Source organism: Silene latifolia, chromosome 11, assembly GCF_048544455.1.
Source record: "Silene latifolia isolate original U9 population chromosome 11, ASM4854445v1, whole genome shotgun sequence".
In the NCBI taxonomy this organism is placed as follows: domain Eukaryota; kingdom Viridiplantae; phylum Streptophyta; class Magnoliopsida; order Caryophyllales; family Caryophyllaceae; genus Silene; species Silene latifolia.
The window spans coordinates 209173491-209197610 of NC_133536.1; the positions used below are offsets into that span (position 1 = coordinate 209173491).

The 24120-nt window shown below is 34.7% G+C and overlaps 1 protein-coding gene across 1 annotated transcript; it reads left to right on the forward strand.

The window, feature by feature from the left end:
- Positions 1–17494: 17494 nt before the first annotated feature.
- LOC141612529 (cytochrome P450 85A-like) lies at positions 17495–20997 on the forward strand. Its single transcript, XM_074431346.1, has 9 exons — positions 17495–17850; positions 17965–18286; positions 18841–18990; positions 19081–19329; positions 19481–19567; positions 19671–19749; positions 20349–20455; positions 20551–20675; positions 20783–20997. Exons 1-9 carry the CDS (start codon positions 17657–17659, stop codon positions 20868–20870), a joined length of 1401 nt encoding a protein of 466 aa, XP_074287447.1. The 5' UTR covers positions 17495–17656; the 3' UTR covers positions 20871–20997.
- The last annotated feature ends 3123 nt before the right edge of the window (positions 20998–24120 follow it).

The window sequence follows — 24120 nt, forward strand, 5'->3', positions numbered from 1 at the left end:
TCTAATTCTAAAAAGTGATATAATAACCCCCGAATCATGAGTTGATAAGGCCAAAATAACCTAAAACAACCAAATTACTCATTCGGCACGAAAACACTACAAATTACTTCTTTTGTTCCAGTCATTTGTTTACATTTATTTTTGGTACAAAGACCAAAGAGAGGGCAAAGAACCATCTATAGGTTTCGTTATTGGATGACATGTGGACCAATTTGTAGGTGGGTATAAAATTACTCATAAACAAATGTAGACACCTCGTTTCTTCACCTCCCGCTAAACACCCAGTGATGATTGGGCCGCATGTTTAGCATATGTCGCGATTTTATGACGTTTCATAAATCGGTTAATAAAAGGTAACTCATACACTTGGATCTACCTCTTGGTTGTCATCTAGGTGTCATTACGGTCATTTTGGCAGTAATTAGAGTACATTTGGAGTTCGGGTCAAAAACCGTTTTTATTTTCTAAAACCGTCAATCCCGAGTCAAAAAGCAATGTGTTTGTCTCCCTAAGGTTAGGATGTCATAAAATGTTAGGATTATGTCTCATTTTGAGTCCCATGTCACTTCTTTAAGCTAAACTTAAGTTTACATTGCAAAATGTGCATTTCATTTAGCTAAAATGACGACCCGACCCTTAGACCCATTTTACAAGTTGATAACGACTTTTTTGGATCTGGCCTATTTCACAGAAAGTTCCAGATATTTCTTTTAGCTTTCCAACGCCACCTAAATCACTTTATTCAAATTATTGCAGAGAAAGTTATGCCTAAAATACGACAGGCTATCAAACGCGTTTTCTTGCGCAGAAGAATACTACCCGAGAAAGGACGCACCAAATGATGCGCCCCTTCTGGGGAGCGCAACTCTTACCGCGCCTTTTCTCAAGGCTTTATTTTTGTCCAAGTTTCCGGGTTTTGACCAAAGTCGGTTATTTCCGGATCTTTCCTTCCATATCCCTTTCCTAAACCCTACCCGTCGTGATTAGTATAATTAGAGGTCTTCGCCTCACATATTTCTCACGCGAGTGTCCGCCGCTTCTCTTCTCCCTTTGCATTCTAAGACCCCGCTCTTGCTTTTCGAAACCTACATGTTTGCTCTACGCGACCACGTAAGCCCAGATCCTTCTGGGTATCAGTCACGGTGTATCTTCAAAAAGCAAATAGGTACATTGGCTTCTTGGCTTGTAGTGGAAGGAGTAATTTGTTAGTGCACAAGTGTGATAAGTCTATGGTATAAATGTACGAAGCATAGTTTTTCATCAAGTGTATGATATTTTAGTTAGATCAAATTTTAAACTATATTATATTGAGATTTATAAATTTAAATATCAAAACAAACTTTATGAGGGGTCATTTGGTTTATAAGGTCGGGATGGTATAAGATGGAGCGTTGTAGAATTCCGAATCTCATACTTTTTTATGGCTGTTTGGTTCATTTGAAGGGGATGTTTGGTCGGGCATTCTGGAAAGGAATGAAATTGATCCATTCCAGTGCTTTGTTTGCTTACATGGTGTATCATATAATAGAGCTAGATACCTAATGAATTTTAACCCAAATAGAATACCATACCCATCTTAATTTCTTTGTATCAATCTTCATTCTTTTCTTTTACATATTTAGAATGAATAACCAAACTGTTTTAAGAAGGAATAGATTTGGATCCCCATACCTCTAAGGTATCATACTATTTCATTACGTTTCTTTATCCTTAACCAAACGACTCTTAAGATTGTATACCACAAGAATAGAGATTGAAATCTTGGTGAAGATAAAGTGGCCAGGTATGAGATTTCAAGGGATTGTAATGGAGTTATATACATGATAGACTGTAACTCCTCTCCAAGATACCCAAACCAAACACTGGAATTTCATTCCAATCCATTCCAATAACTCTCACCGTATACCCCCCGATTGTATGAATCAAAATAATATTAATAAGAGTTATATTATATAAACATAGTTTGTATTCCACATTGTTTTTTTTTTTGCATGTTCAAACTGCTATTTACGGGTGGCACATGAACCTTATGGAGCAAGGACTGTTTTTATTGTGGGTGTTTTTTATTTTTCCGAGGGGTGGAGGCGGCTTTTTGGGAAAGAGGAAAAGTGTCTCGACGAGTAGGACTACTCATCAACGTTTACGAGTATGATTTAGGAGATAGAAAAGTATATTCATATGTGGGAGACGAGGGTTGTGCAGGGATATGGTTAGGGTTATGGTTGATTCTGATGGGTTTGATGGCTGGTTAGTTGGGTGGAAAGGCTTGGATATGGAAAAAGGTGGGTAAAGTGAGGTATTGATTGGAGAAGGTAAACATATAAATTTTATTTGAAAAGTATTTTATATGAAAATAAGAACCCGACAAATATTATAAATACAGGCTAAAAACCTTTAAATTATCAGTTATATAAACTCAATTTTGTTTCTTTGCTAGACACAAAACTAAATAATCAAATGTTATTCTCCCTTCAATCCAATCCAATGCTCCCTTGGGTCATCGCATAAATTTTAATGTGGAATGACCTTATAGTGTTTTTTTTGTGGCAATATTCTTAGAAACAATTAGGAGTGTATAAAAAACTGTCGTAATGTGGAGTTTTAGTTGCAATGGTATCATTGTAGATAAATAAAAGAGGATAATTATGTCAACTATTTTACCAAGTACGGGAGGGAAACATTGCATTAAATTGTACGGAAATTGTATGTGGGAACATTGGATAAATATGGAGGGATTATATTTCATGTCAATATTATATCATTAACTTTTAATTGAGTTACTTTTTTTTTTCAATGATGAGAAGATTGTAACACACCCAACTCCATTCCATTATATCGTCTCGGGTGTATTGTTTGGAATCCTCCATTCCTTCACCATTTCTCTCATACAGTCATACCCCATTTGCTAACTAAACAACGAACTTTTCATGCTTTTGTTTCCCTCTCATTTCCTAACCCAACAAAGTCTTGATAATCAAAACATATTGTTGTTCTCTACTACTTCTCAATATAGACATGATGTTAAGTTAATAACTGACTGAAATCTAAAAGAATAGTATATCAAACATTAGATGCACAATAATTAGAGTTTTACAACCAAAATAAATAGTGCAATAGTAAACTATAGTTGCAACTTATTTTAATATTCGTGCAATGCACGGGCATAAAAACTAGTAAGCTTACTATAATACTCAATCAAAGTAGTGTTCTCCTGAGAGATTAGACCTAAATCTTTCTTTAATTGATAAATTTCAAGTCCATTAGTTTGGCCGCATCCCTCCAACATCTCACTCCATAACTCTTTTGCACTAATTGCATATACTGCACATTTTCTGCAATCTGTGGCGCCATAGAATTGATAATCCATTTCTTAACTAGTAAATCACAACGTATCCAATGATTATGTTTCTTACCCTTCTTATCAAGAATCCTAAAAGAACCGTCTATGAAACCTTACTTATTCTTAGCAACTAAAGCTTGATACATCTCACGTTTCCACTTCAGAACGTGTATTCCATTAAAATTCGTATCAACTAATTTCAACGTAGGTTGATCAATATTGGAAACATAGAGAGGATCATCAAAAAATTTATACGCAACACAAGTAGACGAGGAACTAATATCACTAGGCATATTTACAGAAAATAGAGGAAATCACAAAGACGAGATACTACGAATCAAAAAAATCGAGAAACGTAATGAATTGAGGAGAAAATATGAGAAATCATACCAATAAATGGAGAAATAATCTTGAGAAATAATGCGAAAGCGTAAAGAAATGAAGAGGATCACAAGATCATCAACCTCAAGCAACGGATACCATGTGAAGAATGTATGATCTCCACTGATGATGTAGAAGATAGAGCTAGAACAGAGAGAATAGTGTAATACAGTTATAGAGAAAGAATGAGTTTGTTATAGAAAGAGAATTCTATTATGATCAAGTAAGTAATTATATTACATGTTAGACTTTATATAGAAGCAACTACTTCCTAACTAACTTGGTCAATATTGACTTTTTATATATATATATATATATATATATATATATATATATATATATATATATATATATATATATATATATATATATATATACTAGTTGTTGTATCGCGCGCGTTGCGCGCGATACCCCAAGATATTATGACTCGTTTAGTTTGATTAGTATCGCTTCATGTATGGAGTGCGATTTCCTCATGACCGCTATAGTTGATTATTAGTTTTGTTACTTTAGTTGCTGATGTTGTGAATGGTCATTGAAGCTAGCAAGGACGGTAATTTTTCTATAGAAGGGCATTTTTAGGTGGATATAATATATCGGGCAAAGTGAAGCTGAAAAGGCCAGGAGGAAACTCACGACCAACAAAGGGCGAAAACACAAAAAAGAAGATCGATGAAAATACTTATTCCACCTTTGATGCAGCTATGTCTAATTAATCATGGGCACAAGCACAACACCCTTCGCCTTCGTGGCTAAAAGAGGACACTATTCATAATGAACAGTATGCAAAAAACACTCTTGGTTTCTCTAAAACGTTGGGTTTGGTTTTTTTTTCTTGATACTACAGTTGTCTCCTTTACTTTATTCTTCTATCACTCTCTCCATGTCATGCCTCCCTGTCCCCTCTCTGCTTCCCTTTCCTCTATTATGTTTCCTCATTACCTCTTCCCTGATTTCCTCCCTATCACCCTCCTCTCGACATTGTCTATAACCCAAAAGCTACCCTCAGTAAGCATCAGCTAAAAAGGCTCCAACTAAAGGCATGATATATAGCAAGTCTGACCAATTGTTTAAGTTCTTAGATACGGTAGCATTGCCTTAAAGCAGATGGTCAATGACATAGTTCACGAGATTCACACTCATTCCATAGTAGGCCAACCTCTCATAGCATTCATTTTCTGATAAAACAACACCACACTCAAGAAGTTAGGTAAGAAAGAAATATACAGCCATGAACTGCAACTGCGATATAGTGAAGCTCATCGATGGTTAATATTATTGTTTTTCGCATAAAAACTGGTTGTTAAACATTCAGCCCTCAGTAGCAACTTCAAACTTCTAGTGCCTACATTTGTTCATCATTACCATATCTGACTTGTCAATTAAGAGGCTAGAGCTCATAACGAGGCCAAGGGTAGAACGCAAGAAACTTCTTCGGAACATGCCAACTATCAAGTGCTTCATTAAAGTAGAGACGCACAGGCTTCTATTAGTCCGTTTAATTAAAAAGTAAAAACTTTATACACCAAATACTACTACTACACTGGAAACATATTGCATAATGCCTACTAATGTAAGGAAGAAAAAAGGATATCTTTAAATTCATCCATCATCAACAAATGCAAAAAGCTAAAAATGGAGAAATGTGAGCATAAATTAGAATTAAACAATAGAACTAATCAGAAGCAAGAAAAACACGAATTAATAATAATCGGGAAAAAGGGAGAAAGTCAGTAGACCTAACTGGGCTTACTTTTATGGAGTTATACATAGACAAACTCATCAGAGCAGCACATCAAAACCATAGTAAATAATTCACACTATCATATATTCTCACTAATTTGCATTACATACTTATATAGTTATATAAAGCTAACTATATAGTAAATAATTACCAGTCAATTGAATTGAATCTAAAATAGGAAAGGGAAGGGGCTTGTCCTGTTCTAGTTCCTTAATCCTCTTTCCCGGAATAAACTACATCAATACTATATCGAAAGCATATAGATCAAGCTTTTCGGTAATGATTCCTCCATTGTAGTATTCTGGGCAATGTACCAAAGATCATGTCAACACATGATGAAGTTTATTACTATGTTATTGTTGTCAAAATAAAGGAAAAAGAAAAGAGAAAAGGAAAATATAAGTACCACAAGCACCAACAACTTGTTGCTCAATGCCTATGTTCCACTCGGAGTGCAAACTTGACGACTTAAAATAATCGCTGCCAACCTTTGTAGCGGGGATATGGATTAGGTCCACAAATTAGTAAAGGTACAACACACAACTTTCTCTCTTCACAACTGAGATAAGAGCGAGAAAAGAACACACTCTGAAGAAGATGTCAAACAAACAAGAATAACAAGATGATGATAGTCAAAATTATTATGAAGAAATTGAAAACTACAGAGTAAAGAGTGGCATGGAGCAAAGAACCCTAAAAATGTAGAGGTCTGATTATGAAAAGGAAAGATGAGGGGAGTGCTCGCTTTAATTTACTCAAAATTAACTCGATCTAACCCGAGCCAAGCTTTATTGACCCCTAGCTCACTCATATACCAAAATTAACCGATAGTAACAAGAAGCATACTCAACCTTGAATGACCAAACCCGACCTTGAATGCAAGGATCACTGAAATTATTTGATCCAACCCAAATGACCTGTTTAACCGGTTCCAAGTAAAGTCATTGAGAGGTGGTACTCATAACTTGGGTTTGAAACTCGTCAGCATCAAAACTACCCTTGTAGCTCCCTTAACACTAAACAATAAAAATAATGCCATCGTCTCTAAAACTGTCAACTCACGAGCTGATCTGGTGTAGAGGCTCATATATATTCATCCTTGTTGACTCGACCAACTGGGTCGATGGGGGTATTTTTGTTTGTGTAAGAAGAAAACCAAAAAAAATCGCCTTTAAAACCAAAATCACGTTCATAAAAGCTGCAAATTATGGCATACCCATGGAAAACTTTAGCAAGAATAGTCTAATTGTATATATGAAAGCAAAGTTAGAGTTTAAGCATGTTGGCATTTGATCGAAAGCACAGTGACTCCCATTGAAATTGAACAGAAAATAATTTTATCTAAAATTTGGGAACACAATAAAACCCACTAAGCACTATAATCCACTTTAATTGGTGATCATTGATTCTCATCTTAAAGAATAAGGTCTTTTTCGGATAAGCCATTTCATTTGCGACCCTACAAATCCACCTCAAAATAAGAAATAATCCGTCTTCCTACCTAACGATTTCATTCCATTTCTCACATGTCTTCCATTATATCCGGTCGCTTCAAAATGATTTCACAAGCATTAACCTTTAATTGAATAAACCAAATTAAACATGATGAAGATAATCGCAACACATAAAATCAAGATCACATAAACAAAACCACACAAGCGCCAAAGAAAACAACAAATCGACACGAAATGAATCAAACTGCGTGTATTAACAACTTCAACGATTCAATTACCTTCGAATTATCTTGCATGAATACATCAAGCATCTTATAACTTTCCAAGTGATCAACCTCTGTAAAATTACCCCTGAAAACAACTAATCACTAATTGACCTTCTAACTTCCCAAGTGATCAAGCTCTACACTTGCCATGTCCATCAACTAATTAAACCGACAGATCAATTTCCTAATTTCCCAAGTGATCAAGCACTAAAATTCCCACTATAAACAACTAATTAAAGCAATTAAGCAATCTTTTAACATCCCAACTGATTGAGAAGTAATAATTCTGATTTAAGTCAACAAACTAAACCAATTAATCAATTTACTAACTTCCCAAGCGATCAATTACTATAATTATCAGCATTTATTTACTTTAATTCCGTTATGTGAACGTGCAATCAAAGTAAAGCATTAGAGACTGAGATTGTTATGTAAGCGAAAGGTCGGACACCATAGGTCGAGACACAAGATAGAAGTATACCGAGTATAAGTAGTAAAGAAAGGGCGGGTTAATAAGATGATACGACCTGTGCACAATTTTGCAATTGATGGCGCTGAAATCAATACCAGGAAAACAACATGACTTATAGCGAGCATTCACTATCTCATTCCCAATTTTTTTGCCACTCCTACACTACAATAGTATAGTATGGCCCCCGCATACAACAAATCACCAAATTCAACCGAGATCTTATTTGAGTCTATCTCATTGTGCAAGGAACCACGAACAAAATAAAAACGGTCCAAAAAAAAATCGAATAGTATTTAGCAACAAATCATTCAACATTGAGTGCATAATTAATGAAACCACAAAGTTCTTAATGAACCAAGTCGCCTAATCAATCAGGCATTAAGCATTCACATATGAATGCATTTAATCAACTTATTTGATGAACCCATTTAAACAACGGGTTTTCCTTTCCGCACCAAAGATGCTCGAGCGGCACGAAAACGACATTCATAACCGATATAAGTAATGCTAAAAGAAACGGGGGTTTTGAAACATCATAACCTTGTGACGGTCGCAAGCACCGACGAATATCTAAAGTAATCAAAATAACATTTAGTTATATGACTGTGAACATTTAAAGCAATCAAATCCAGCAAAATTAATCAGTTTCGTTATAATTCATGGAATTAACCAAATCAAACGATAAAGTACCTCGTCTTCTTGTTGTGTATGCCACCTTTGTGAAAATCCTCTTGTTGTTTCATTACTTCCCTGCTCTTAACACTAAACCTGAAACGATGATATCAAACATAAACCCTAAAGTAACTGATCATCACCATCAAACTCAGACAAAGAACAAACTACAGTAATAAAAATTAGGAAATAAATCGGTTAAAAGGAGAACCTAATTTTAGATTGACATTAAACTTGAATCGAATCAGAAAAAAGGGCGAAGTAATTGAGTGAATAAACGATGACGGTGATTGAGATAGTTACATAATAACAGAAGAAATGAGAAAGGAGAGAGCAGAAGAAAGAATAAGATGCGTTTAAATGAATAACAAAAGGAAAGAAAGGTGAAATTGCAGAAGAAGAAAGAAAGGAAAGAGCAGAAGAAGGGAGAAAGGAGAAATGAAAAAGGAGAAAAATGTGTGGCTCTGAATGAATAACAAAAGGAGGTCAAAACGACGCAAGAAGGTGCGTTTAAAACTGTTCAAATGAACAGTGCACTCCCTTAGGGACTTTTAGTGTAAGGTGGGTAGATAGAGAGAGAGAGAGAGAGAGAGAGAGAGAAGTTTAAATGAGTCCACTCAAATATATGAGTCCCTAAGTCCTTTTTGTGGCCATTGGATTAGGTGAAAGCAATGGCTGAGATTTGTTTGAATTTTACGTAAAAAAAAAAGAACTCAACAATTAATCATAATGAATACACTTTTTATGCTCTCAACACTGATTACCTCGTATTCATAATCACAACTGTAATATCTCCTTTCACTTTCAATTTCTATAACCTTCTCTATAACCCTTTCTTCTTCCTCATATTATTCCCTAAAAAATTAATCTTCATACTGCGTTAAAAAACATCCTTTCATATTTTGTTTAGTTCTTTATTATTCCCTAAAAATTTCGTCCATATTCATCCTTTATTTAGTTCATTATCTATTTTTCATGGCTGATATGGAGATTGTGGCATATGAGGCTGTTGAGAATGGTAAGATGGGTACTCCTAATTTAATTGTTCTATAGAGATATTTTAATAGTTATCCTTGTTAAATGTCTGTATTGTCAGAAAATTAATTGTGTTTATATGAATAATAATATGTAATGTATGTAGTTGTAAAATTTGCATGGCGTTGAATTTATCTTCTTCTTTCTTTTTGGGGTGGCAGATGAACATGTGGTGTTTGTATGTAGACATATTAGAAAAGGGAGAGGGAAGAAGCTAAGGAAAAAAAGAATACAGAACAGATTTTTAGACGATACAGGGGAGAGGAGTGGTCGTTGGTAGTAGTTTCTTGATTAGGGTTTTGTACAATTTTGTCTTAGTTAAAGTTTTAGGTGTTATACATTAAAGTTTTTTGAGCAGAAATTTTTTACTGATATGTTAGTACATTGGTATAGTTTCCTTTGAGCATGATTTTTTGTGTTTTTACTGATATTTTAGTTTTTGATTTTTTTTCGTCAGGTACAGCTGATGCAGATGATGAAACAATTCCACATGTGTCAGAGAAAGAATTTTGTAAGCAATTGGAGGATGTATTTACACCGTACATCGGGATGGAGTTTAGGGATATTGAGGAAGCTATAACATTTTATAAGGTGTACGCACTTGGGATTGGGTTCGATGTGAGAAAATACACAACCAAAAAGTGGCGTGACGGAACTATAAAATCAAAACTATTGGTTTGTAATAGGGAGGGGTTTATAAAATCAAGTAACGAAAGTCCGAGTAAAGAAGAAGATGCAGGTAGGCAGGAGAGAAAAAATAAGCTCAAGAGGATGGGTTGTAAAGCTCGGATGAGGTTATTTTCGAAGAATGATGTGCTTTTAGTAGACCGGTTTCATGAAGAACATAATCACGAGCTTGTTGCCGTCAAAGATATGGAGTTTAAAAAATTATCAAAAATATTTCCAAGTATCACATGGGACTAATTGTCTCAAATTCAAGGGTTGGTAACTTAGATTTCTTAATTTTAGAGCTAAAGTTTTAAAATTTACGTTTAAAGTTTCAATACTTAGTGTGTATTATGGTGTCATACTTTTTATGTTGTACATTGTTGATGTTTGAAATTTTGTATATTACAATTTCGAAGTTCACGCATAAAGTTCCATTATTGAAATATGTAGTTGAATTTCCAGAAATTGATTTAATGTTTCACAAAGTGTGAGTTAAACTTTCAAAATTGCCTTTTAAAGTTTCAGTGCTATATGTGGCCATTTGCAAACCTGAACTGTGTTGAAGTTACAAAATTTGTCGTTAAAATTGCAAAGTTAACGTCTAAAGTTTTAGTACTCGGTTTGGGTGTTAAAAGCCAGGGACGTAATTGAAGTGTCATATTTTGGGGTTTTAAATTTGAAAGTTTGTGGACAAAGTTTCTGAAGATAATGTTGTAATTTAGTTTCCATTAACTGAGTTAAAGTTTCAGAAATGAGTGTTGAATTTTGGAATGGAACGTTTAAAGTTTCAATAACATTTACGTTTGTGAGTATGAATTTTCCTGAACAGGGTTAAAGTTTCTACTACTGATAGGTAGAAATTAGTAGTAGCCGTTTGAATTTTCGAGTGTGAATTTAATTTTTGTTGTGATGTTGGTTTGTTAATTCATTGCAGCTTAATATTGGAGCAACAAGGACTTACAGAATGTGTAAGGAGGTTGTTAACGGGTTCCACAATATAGGGGCTAGTTTGAACGACTTCAAAAATTTCCAAAGAGACATTAAGTGTTTTATTCATGAAAGGTACGGACAACTTTTCATTGATCACTTCAAGAACATGGCAGAGACTCGGCCAGGTTTCTACTTCGACTATGATGTTGACGTAGATGGTAGCCTACGCCGCGCAATTTGGGCGGATGGCATTGCTAGGAGGAACTACTCCGTATTTGGAGATGTCGTTTCTTACGACCCTACTTACTCCACTAACAAGTACAAGATGGTTTTCATTCCCTTCACATGGGTTGACAACCATAAACGATCAATAACTTTCTGTTGTGCCCTTATAGCGAAAGAAAATACGGAATCGTTTAATTGGGTGTTCGAGAGGTTTTTGATTGCTATGGGGGGGGGGGGGGGGAAGAACCAGAGTACATAATAACAGATCAAGATCCTGGAATAATTACGTCAGTACCCGAAAAATTCAAGATAGCACGACACCGGTTCTGCATGTGGCACATTATGAATAAGGTTCCCTGTAAGTATGGTAGCAAAAGGAAAGATTACCAGGTTTTTCTAAAAATGTTAAATGTTATTGTATGGGACGAGGAACTTGAAGCAGAGGAGTTCGACAATAGATGGTCAGCAATAATGGAGGAACACGTACCCGCTGACATTGAATGATTTACGGACTGCTATGATATAAGGAGGTAGTGGGTGATGGCGCACTGTAAGGACTTGAGAATGGGGGGGTATTATGAGGACGACACAGCGGTCGGAGAGTGAAAAAAAAAAGTTTTCTAAAGAGGTTTGAGGCCAGAAATGATACTCTTTTCAATCAAACCCTAAGTTGTGCAGTAAGTTGGCAATAGAGAGTGATGGGGCGAAGATTTACACACATGATATCTTCGAGGAGTTTCAAGAGGAGTTAAAGAACGCAATTGGTGGATTTAGTTGTAAGGGTTTCTTGGAGTCGAACAACTTAGAGGTTACTACCTTGAAGGATTCATTGGGAGGCCGTAATTTTGATGTTCAGTATAACCCAAGTATGAGGCATTTAGTACGTTGTTGATTTATTATTTGTTAAAAAGTGTTTTACGTAGTTGAAGTAGTAGAATTTCATGAAACTGTATTAAAGTTTCAAAGTGTAAGTAATAAAGTTTCTGTAAGTGATGAACGTTTCAATTTCATTTGCTAACTCAGGGACATTTGAGCCTTTGAGGCGAGCTGTTCCTGTAAACTTTTTGAGAGGAAGGGACTACTCTGCAGGCACATAATTTGGATTTATTCCGGTAATGGGGTAAAAAAAATTCCGGAATCTGGAATTGCTAGGAGATGGACAAAGGATGCATTGCGGAGTGGTGACTATAGTTGTACCGGGGAGTGTACATATGACATGGATATTGTAGACAGTAAGCAACTTCAGATGACAAAATTGTGGTCGGAAGTTCACGAAACAATTGGAGTGCTTGTTGATAAGTAATATGAAGACGTTGAAGGTCTAACTAATTTAATAAGGGAATTTAGAGAGAAGCTGACACCGGTAGGTGAGAAGTTGAATAAACAACAGCAAATGGAAAAATTACTTGGTTGTAAAACAAGTAAGGAGATTTCTATACTGCCACCTAAATATTCCAAAAACAAAGGGAGTGGGAAAAGGATTTTGTCTAGTAAGGCGAAGGCCGTTGCAATTGCAAGTAAGCCGAAACGCATGTGCAATAATTGCAAGCAAATGGCACACCGTGACAAGAGGAACTGTCCTAACCCTTTTGCTGAGCATCCACCGCAATTGTCGGAATCATCTGAAGAAGAGGAGGAAGAAAAAGAAGAAGAAGAAGAAGAAGAAGAAGAAGAAGAAGAAGAAGAAGAAGAAGAAGAAGAAGTAGACGACTTATCGGAGGAGTATAATTTTTTTTTATTAGAATGTATTCATGAAGTGAATGTCTTAGGCTTTTTGGTAAAACTTTGAAGTTAATCTTTTGTATGCAAAGGAACTAGATGTTTGTGTTGTAAGACAGAGTTTTTGAAAATCCTGAAGTAGGACTATTCTAAATTTGAATGTCATCGTTGAAGTTCGAATTTTTTTCTTTCAAAATTTTGAAGTTTATGGTGAAATTTTAAGTAGCCAATTTTGGAATTGAAAAATCCCTGCAGTGTTGAAGTTTCACAATTATTCGTGCACAATTTCCAGATTCATGCATGAAATTTTAAAAGTATTGCTTTGGAATTTAAATACTAGCTGCTTAGTTGAAGTTTCAACATGAGTGAGTTGAAATTTCAAAGTTGATGCTTAAAATTTCAGAATGTGGACAATTCACATGAAATTTAAATATTATTGGTTTAAGTTTCAAAATTTGTGAGTTGAAATTTCAAAATGCGTCGTAAAAGTTCCAAGAGTTAAAATTGGAATTTAAATATTATCTGTGTAATTGAAGTTTCAACATGAGGGAGTTGAAATTTCAAAGTTGAGGCTTAAAGTTTCAGAATGTGGACAGTTCACATGAAATTTAAATATTATTGGCTGAAGTTTCAAAATTTGTGAGGTGAAATTTCAAAATGCGTCGTAAAAGTTTCAAGAGTTAAAATTGGAATTTAAATATTATCTGCGTAGTTGAAGTTTCAACATGAGGGAGTTGAAATTTCAAAGTTGAGGCTTAAAGTTTCAGAATGTGGACAGTTCACATGAAATTTAAATATTATTGGTTGAAGTTTCAAAATTTGTGAGTTGAAATTTCAAAATACGTCGTAAAAGTATCAAGAGTTAAAATTGGAATTTAAATATTATATATATTCCCCGAAAATCGAATCAATTTGTTTTAAAATTTTGAATAATGGATTATAATTATCAAACTAGTGGTGCATGTGGTTGCTGGCGAGTAGCGACATACCTTTTATGAAGCAATGTTCATTGTGCTCCATAATCTTAGTGAAGATATGCGTTGTTTGGTTGACATCATGAAGGAATTTGATAAAATCACTGTTATGTTTGAAGGGCTTAATAATTAATAAAGTAATATTAAAAATGGTTAACAATTGACTATTATTTGTTCATGTGATTGTTAATTTATTACTGAAGAATTTTCCAGGAATTTGATTTTGTGTAAAGTCTGCCATGTTCTTTAAATTATACCCTAATTGAGTAGTAAATCTTTTTCTAATTATGTCGTCGATTATGACTTCGAAAAGCTTCTTAATCTATAACTATGATTAATGCAATCAATTCCTCTAATTAACAAAGGTTGTGTTGGTGATCACTTGGTGGTGAAGGGAGAAGGGAAAGGGGATGAAAAATATGACAAGTATAAAATTTTATCTATTCAGTATCATAGTACGACTCGTAGTGGTGAGTGATCGTGAGAGGGAGAAGAGCAAATAGGTGAAGATACAGGGAATTGAAAGGAGAAAAAATAAAATGGGGAAATGAGATGAGTAATATAGAAAAAGGTGTGTTGTTTTGAAAAAAAAAAGTATCCCAAAATACATACATAGTGATATTTCTATTTGTTGGCATAAACGTAGAGCGGACAAGCTGACTCGACCCTAGTGTCCTGATTCGAACCCGACTCGACTGAACTAAAAAATGTTACGACCCAAAACTAACCTGACCCACCCGAGGATGACCCGTAACCCGATTACGGTCGACTCGACCCGACGAGAATGATAACCCAAAATTGACTCGAAAACTGACTTGATCCGAAAGATAAGCCAAAAGCTAACCTGATCCCTATGTTTTTTTAAACTCATGGGTAAAAAAATGTTTTTCTTTCATTTTTCTACCTCATCTTCCATTTTTTAACCGCTTTTAACGATTTTTTTATTCTTCTCGATTTTTTGTAAATTACTGAAAAATTATTTTTGTTACTGTGGATCTTTTTTTTTCCCGAAAATAATTAAGTTTTGAGTAAATAAAACACTTTTTATAAAACCGTGCAAGAAATTGATAATAAATATTATCAAATAAACACTAGCATTAAATTTGAATTTTGAATTTGGAGCCAAAATCAAATAGTTAAAATTTTGACTTCACGCCAAGATTTTTTTTTTTTTTTTTTTTTTTTTCTAACATGGTTGTGAGACGAATATTCGATTTTCGACTTAGCGCCAATGCTCGAAAATATTGATTTTGGCGCTAACTTTGAAAATTCAAATTTTGTTGAAACTCAAAATAGTAGTATACTTCTTATATAAATAATTAAAAGTGAAAATATTATGTTTTATTACGTAAAATGTAAATTTTATATTTTCAATACTGTTTTAATGTGTTCGAAATGCGGTTATTTATCAAAACAAACAAATTGACAAAAGCATTTGTTCTTCGTCACATATTAACAATTTACAACAATTACATAATCTCATCATGAAAACTGTAACTATGAACTACAAGGTTCTTGCAAAGTACTCTTTCGATACTAAACGTTACATTCTGAAACTACTTCTGACTCGTATGCGCCACACAACCTCCCAAGACGGCTTATAACAATCCTCGATACTAAATACCACATTTCATCACATCCCCTCTCATTGTAACATCGTTAATCAACCAATAACATGTTATAATGTCGTTTAATGAATCAGAATCGCGTTTTAGTGTATTTAGTACATTGTAAAATTGGCGCATAATCTTTTAAAACCTTATTCAAATTGTCGCATCACAAGTGGGTTAGGGTCCTGCCATTTTGGGTTCTATTTATTTTTTGGTTAACCTTTGGGTCGGTTTAGATCGGTTTTGGTTTAGTAAATTTTTGGGTTTTGTCTGGTCGATTTTCGGATAAGTTAGGTCTGTTGTTTGGGTTTGGTCAACTTTTGCCAGCTCTACCAAAACTCAACTGTAACTAGTAAAATAATCGGACAAAATCGACCCGATAATGAATTGAGGAGCCAAACCCGACAAAACCTATCTCAAACCCGAAATGACTCGATCCGATAGTGACTCGATTCAATAATATACCTGTTAATAACCCAACCCGACAATGACCCTATCTAACCCGACAAATCTATGTAAATAACCCGATCTGAGTCGAATCCGAGCTATGAATGTACCAAATTAACCCGACCTATAAGTGACCTAAAGGCTGAATCGACCCGAATATAGTCACGTTCCGATCGATCAAACTCGACCTGATTGATCCAATTACTACTTCTATGATAAATGTATAATAATCTCTGAATATCTAACTTTTATAATTTTTGCAAATAAATATCTAACGATTTTTTGCGCATAAAAAATGCGTTGACAAATATGAAAAAAGTAAAGTGATAGAGTGGAATTGAATGGAGGAAGTAATTAATTGAAATAGAATAAAGAATGAAACAAAGTATGGGTATGGTGCTACCCCTGAAACCCACGGCCGCATAGGAATAAGAAATGATAAAATAGGGAAAATTGGGAAGTGTAAAAATGTTGTTATTTAGTGAATTTTGAAATGAATCAACTGTCGACATCGTCTTCATGTTTTCAATCTCTTTCTGTGTGCTTCCCACCACACGTGTGCACTGTTCCACTCTCATAAAACTACAAAAGTTGCTCTGTTGTTGAACAGACCTTTGAATTGTTTCAAGAGGTGTCTTTTCTTATTAGCTTTGCTTCTTAATCTTAACTCCCCATCACAATTTACAATTATACGTTGGTTGTCCGTGTCACTCTCAATAATGCTAAATTTAACGGCCTAAATCTATGGAGTTTGGAAGACCCTCTACTCTTGAATTACTTACTTTGAAATGTCTTAGACTAAAATAATCTTATCATGGCACTGTTCTATAAATAAATAATACTCGTATAATGTAAGAGATGTAAATCATAAAAGTGGCATTATTAATAATGATTTATGACAAAGATGTCAGTACTTAATCTTAACTCGTTAATTGCTTGGACGCACAAAGTAGTGAAGCGAATACGTATCTACAAGTTGCCATAATTTGTCATTTTTTTGCCTTGGTATATGAGTATAAATCTTACATGCAAAAAGATATAAAAATTACTTTAATGTAGAGAGTAGTGGGTAATGTTGAAAAATGAGTAGGAAGATAATCAAGTCCGTAATTAATATTGAAGACAAGGATGTATTTGATTAGATATTGTGTTGGAATCGGAATCATGATTTGTGTCCTGTTTTATTCCCTTCCTCCCTAAGTTAGATTAGTTGCAGTCAGTATGTAGTTGCATGAAGAAGACAATAATTGAATCCCAAAATGAGAAAAGCTACATATATAAACCAAAGGAGGAGAGTAGTGAGTAGTGAGTAGTGAGTAGTGAGTAGGTTAAGTGAGGAGGTTTAAATGAATGAGGTTAAGTAAAAATAGGATGGATAGTGGGCTGCCTTCAATTCCATATGTAGTAGTATTATGTAGGGGTGGGTGCAATTGTGCATCATGCATGGGTCTTGGCCTCATTATCATTCATTTTATACATACATTTATTTATTACTCGTATACAACATTTATACTTAAGTTAGTTACACACACCCCCACACTGCCACAGAGGAGGCCACAGGCCTATATATACAAGCCCCTTTCTCCTCCATTTTTCTTATATTATTATTACTTGTAAACTAAAAACACATCCTTGAATTCCATCATTTTCTCTCTTACTTTCTAATAAATCTTCTTTGATAATTAAATTAAAAAAGAAGAGAAAAAGAAAGAAGAAAAATGGGAGTAGTAATAGCAATAATAGTGGTGATAGTGACATTAATAGGTTGTTCATCAGCCTTATTAAGATGGAATGAGTTGAGATATAATAGGAAGAAAGGATTGGCTCCTGGTACAATGGGTTGGCCAATCTTTGGTGAAACCACCGAGTTTCTGAAACAAGGCCCTCTTTTTATGAAGAACCAAAGAGCAAGGTCCAACTAACTAACTAACTAACATCCCTCTGTTTTTGTCTTAAATAAATCTTTCCATATTTCATCTTTTTATACATGCATGGTTGCTAATAATATTTGAATGTATATATACAGGTACGGGAGTTTTTTCAAGTCGCACATACTGGGGTGCCCAACAGTGGTGTCAATGGATGCAGAGGTAAACAGATACATACTAGTGAACGAAGCAAAAGGGTTAGTCCCAGGTTACCCACAGTCGATGTTAGACATACTTGGTAAATCCAACATTGCAGCTGTTCATGGGTCTACTCACAAGTACATGAGGGGTGCTCTTCTTTCTCTTATTAGTCCCACCATGATTCGTGATCATATTCTTCCTAAAATCGATATCTTCATGAGATCCCACCTCGCCCATTGGCATCACCACGTCGTTGACATCCAACTCAAGACCAAAGAGGTATGTCTCTCTTTCCTTCCTTTCTTCCTTCTTTTCCTCTCCTTCCAACACGTTTTGGATCTACTTTAATAGTGTGAGTTTATAAGATAAAGGAGGAGTACGTTTTATTAAGATAAATAATCTTTATTACATATGTCGCATGTGTATTAGTTTCAATCTTGGTAGATATAGGTATTTAATATTGTGTTGGGACTTGGGATCCTAGTCAAACTCTTTTGTTATGTTATTCGGCGTTACGCTGGATTTTCAACTTTTTTAGTTGTTGTTGTTGTTGTTGTTGTTGTTGTTACTCAAACTAGATGCCTACTACGGAGGATTACTCGTATTATATTAATTAGTTAATACGATACAACATACTCGTAAAACATTTTTAAAATGGTTGAATTGGCCGGAACATTCATTTAACTATCATGTTTAGAGTTCAGACTTAGTTATTGAGGTTAGATGACCAAATTTAATACCATCGTCTTAATTTAATAGCCTCAAATGCTGCTGCTGCTGCTACTACTACTACTACTAAATATCCATGGGTTGTTTTGTTTGTTTGTGTCCAGATGGCTTTTCTTTCATCATTGAAGCAAATTGCTGGTATTGAATCGACTTGTATTGCTCAGGAATTCATGCCTGAATTCTTTAAGCTTGTTTTAGGGACGCTTTCATTGCCAATAGACCTCCCTGGCACCAATTATCGCCGCGGTCTTCAGGTAATTAATTAATTAAGAATTAGTAGTAATGACGACGACTGTAAAATGTAAAATGGTAAATAACAATATATTATTGGTGGTTTTATGTAGGCAAGGAAGAACATAGTGAACATTCTGACGAAACTAATACAAGAGAGAAGAGCATCAAAAGAAAGCCAAGTTGATATGCTGGGTTACCTTTTAAAAGAAGATGAAAATAACAAGTATAAATTAAATGATGAAGAGATCATTGATCTCATCATTACTCTTGTTTATTCTGGTTATGAGACTGTCTCTACCACTTCAATGATGGCTGTCAAGTACCTTCATGATCATCCTCATGTTCTTGATGAGCTCAGAGTATGTCTGTCATTATCTACTTTTCTTTTTCTAAAAAACATAACACAACTAACGTCCTCACCTGGTGGTGGTTCATGGTTTATTTGCGATTTCGATTTCGATTTCAAAGTTAGTTATTAACTACTTGTTTCAATTTTTTATATAATTACAGAATGAGCATTTAGCAATTAGAGCAAGAAAAAAGGAAGATGAGGCACTTACATGGGAGGATTACAAGTCTATGAAATTCACAAGAGCGGTAAGAAACCCAAATCATAAGTTTAAAGTTTTTACTTTTTAGTCAAAATAAATGTTACTTACAAGTTGATATGAGTTATGATATTGTTAATGGTTACTTACAGGTGATAATGGAGACATCTAGATTAGCCACAATTGTTAATGGAGTATTGAGGAAAACAACACAAGAGATGGAAATAAATGGTGGGTTTCGTCTAAACAAACAAACAAACAAACATTCCTTTAATTAATTAATTAATACACAAAACACATCTTAGACCCATGTTACTTACGGAGTACTCCGTAGTTGTTAATATTTATTCTGTTGTTTTATGATGTGCCCTTTTTTGAGCTGCTCATCTGCTCAAGGTGGGTGGCTGCCTGCCTGCTCATTGAGTCATTGCTCATGCTATCAAGCTACTACTTAACTTTACTTGAATTAATTTAAATTTAAATACATAAAAGAACACACCGATGCTTAAACTTTTGGGTTACTTCATTTCATTTGTGTGGACCCTTTTACATTTGATCCACATGGCATGCCTATTATGCTGACCCAGACTGTTTCATCCTTTAGGCCCATTGCTTTTCTTTGGGTGCATTATATTCAGATCTTCATTCTTTATACTATTATGTGATACTCAATCCTACATATTGCATGCCTATAATCCATAATATTATTTGCGTTAAGAATAAGATTAGTGACATGTCGTCCATGATTGAGTTAACTGATATCGGATGTACATACGCGCCTAAGTTACTTTTGTTAATAATTTGTAACACGAATTTCTATCAAATTTCAGGGTTTGTAATTCCTAAAGGTTGGAGAATATATGTGTATACTAGAGAAGTGAACTATGATCCATATTTGTACCCTGACCCACTTTCCTTCAATCCATGGAGATGGTTGGTAAGTAGTCATACTCTTCCAACATTTTTCAACCAACTTATCAAATGCCCAACTTTACGCGAAAATCTCACAGTCTTGTCTCATTGGAAATGCAGGAAAAGGGTTTGGAATCCCAGCATTATTTCCTCATCTTTGGAGGGGGAACAAGGCAGTGTCCTGGAAAAGAACTAGGAATTGCTGAAATTTCTACTTTCCTCCATTATTTCGTAACTAGATATAGGTAAAACACAAGTTAATGTTTTATTATAATGATTTAACTTAAGCTTGATTGGCTGCAAAGGGAAGGAAGAATGAAATGCTTATGTAGTGTGTAATGCAATGTTACAGATGGGAAGAAGTTGAGGGAAACAAGCTGGTGAAATTTCCTAGAGTTGAAGCGCCCAATGGATTACGAATTCGAGTTTCAAATTACTAATATATTTATCTCTAAGCTAAGGTTATATAAAATGGGAGTGTACAGAAGTAGAAGAGTGGAGGGATTTTTTGTACAATAATATTCTTATCCCTAACAATTAACACATTAGAAGAAATTTATAACCAAGGAAGTATAACATTCTTGTTGTGTTGTTTTTTCCTACTTGGTGGCTCTGCTATATCATGGGATAGCAAATAAAATAAAACAAGTAAGGAGTATTTGTGTGGGCATAACATAACATATACTGATATACGGAGTACTTGATGATGAAGAGTGTGGAGTATATGAATGATTGGGTCCTAACTACAGTCTGGAAATTGGACCCAAAGACAAATGCATCCTTACAGTCTGGTCTTCCATATGTTCCTCCCCTTAGCTTTGCTACATCTTCTTTCCTTTGACAAATCATCACTTTACTCATCACTTTTTAATCAATTATTATTATTATTATTATTATTAAGATTAAGTTCATCTACTTTTCACAATTATAAATATTTTATTTCATCTATTGGCTGGAAAGCTATAATTCATGATAATTGAATAAATAAGAATAACAACATAATAATACACAAAAGTGCAACATCATAATCATATAACTAGTTTGATAAAAAAAAAAAAATAAAAAAAAAAAATGGAAAAACAACCCAGAGACGACATACAGTTGAATTTTGTGTTATAGATGATGCAGCAAGTTGTCAGAAACTTCATTTTCAATTATTTGAAGGAATCTCATGAATAATAAACTTGATTCTTTATCGTCCAATCTAATTTTGATATCTACCTTCTCCTTTCAACTTTCACAAACCGAATACTCGGTACTAAAATTTGCTTTGTTTATTCCATCATAATATATAACCCCTATTTTTGAATCTCATACATACTCCGTAGTCCGTATAGTATAAGTCTGTCTCATACGGATCGGAGTTGTGTATGAGAATTGTACATTTATACTAATAGTACTAGACTAATAGTGAAAAGTGAGTCTCATTCTGGTCTCAAGTCTCAGCTAGTTAGAAATCTAAACCAATACATACGGATAAGCAGCACATATTGATTAATGCCTCTGATCTTGCCTCTTTTATTATTAATACAACTTCCAGGTTTAACCATAATTTTGTCAAAAGTCTCTTTGTTCCGTTCCTATTCACAAAGCCATTATTTGATGAATACGTCCTCTGCATTACCCCCTCACAGCAATGTACACATTAGCATGCCTCCATCAACAACAGAGGTCGAAAACCGCATGGCTCAAGAATGAAGATAGAACTGGATACAGTAGAGAAACCAATTCTTAGTAGACTATGCAACAGAAACCGCATGGGTGAAGAATGAAAGACAGTTATACTGATGGTACCTTGTATTAAAGTTGTGCATACTAGTACTATTTCTCTATTACTGTCTTCCCGGCCTTCTGTAGCAAGAAGCAATCGACCACATATCAAATATGAACAATTTCCCTAATCATTAGTAGATGCCGCTATCGAGGCGAGCGGAATTAGGTGTTCGATTAAAAGAGCTTCCTAATACGTACCCTCATCCCTTACTCCAGATCTCTGTGAACATTCGTGTTCATTGGCATCCACGAGAGTCATCCTAGACATAGAATGCTAAGGGTAACGAGTTCTTAGTGTTCATGTCACTACTTTGGGTCTTGACATGGCACGAGGTATTCGAACGGTTCCAATTTTCCATAAAAATTGGTGGCGACTCCACAAATAAAACGCTTGTTCCCAAGCGCCCCCGTGGCCCATGTCCACAATGGGGTAACAAAAAAAACGTAAAAAAGAATATAAATAATTAAACTTTAATTCAAAGAACCGCTGATAACTACGTTATCACCCTACAATTTTGACCGAAACCCTTTACTTTATCTCAATTTTGATGCATTTCTATGCTAATTAGCCTTGCTCTATGATCAATTTGCATTTACGTACTTTGCTAGATTATTGTAATATTACACGCTTTTCTAGGTGAAGTAAGAGATCGAATAAAGGTCGGAACAAATTGCAAGAATAGAAGTGAAGAATTGAAGCCGTCTTGAAGCCCTTCTAAGCCTTATGGGTGTAAAAACTTCAGTAGGGTGTAACTCAAGCTCATAGGGTGTAAAAATTACTCTTGTGGGTAGTGTATCTGCCAAAGCTGGGCGTATCTCCCTCTATACAGTGTACAAATAGGTGGCCGGTGTTGGGAACACCGGATAGAGGGATTTTGGGCTTTTCTCGCATTTTTTACCTTTGTAATTCCGTCAATGGCCCCTTTTGTATAAATAGTTAGACCTAATTTTAAAGAACAATGATTCCATACTATATTTTGAGATCAAAAAGTGAGTTGGTAGAGAAATTATTTGCGGGAAAAGTTTGAACATTTGTTCTTCATCTTCTTCAATTATTCAATCCAGATCATCTTTTTTGCCTTATTATTATTGGTATATTTCCTTTTATACTTCTTATTTTCCCTTTTCTTAGTTGTTAATTTCATTTTTCCTTTGTTTATGTTTCTCTTATTTTCGAATATTTGTTTTGCTTGAAGTTAAAGTTACCATCTTTTTGCCTAATTTTATTTTGATTAAGGTTTAATTAGTTTATTATCATCTTAATTGTTGCCAATTGCATGTTTAAGAGTATAAATCAATTAATCACCATGTTTATTGTCAAAGTTGCCCCTTTGTTAGTTGTCTTGCTAAAACAACCATGATTAGTGAGTAGTCTTTCTACTAGCGTGTGATTAAACCCCAACATGAGTGTTTTGTCTAATTAATTCTAGTGGGTGGTTGTATATGAGGATTAGTTGGGGTTAGTTATATGATTTGATTTGTTAATGCTCTATTTGGGACCATAGTCGACTCTTGACCCTTGTCCATCAATGGGAATTGATTAGGTTACGACTAGACTACCCTTTTTAGTCCTCTTTCCAATTCGAGTTGAACCCGGGAGGGAGAACTTGAAGAGGGTGCCTATTAATTATCGGTTTAAACTTCACTTTTGGGAGAAGTTTTGGGATAACCGGGATTTATCGTAAACTTCATAACCTTGGCCAATACTTGGGTACTTTTAGAATAACGCGTGTTCTCGGGTATTTGAGTGTTGAGTTGGGGATTCTGACTTACGAACCAAGGAGGGAGGTATGTCGGGATGACTAGTATCATACTATGAGCCCGGGAGGGAGTTAGTAGGTAAATTAGAGGCGTTTCCCCCTAATTAGTACGCCTAGATAACTAAATAATGGAATTAAGTGGTGAAACACAAGTGTC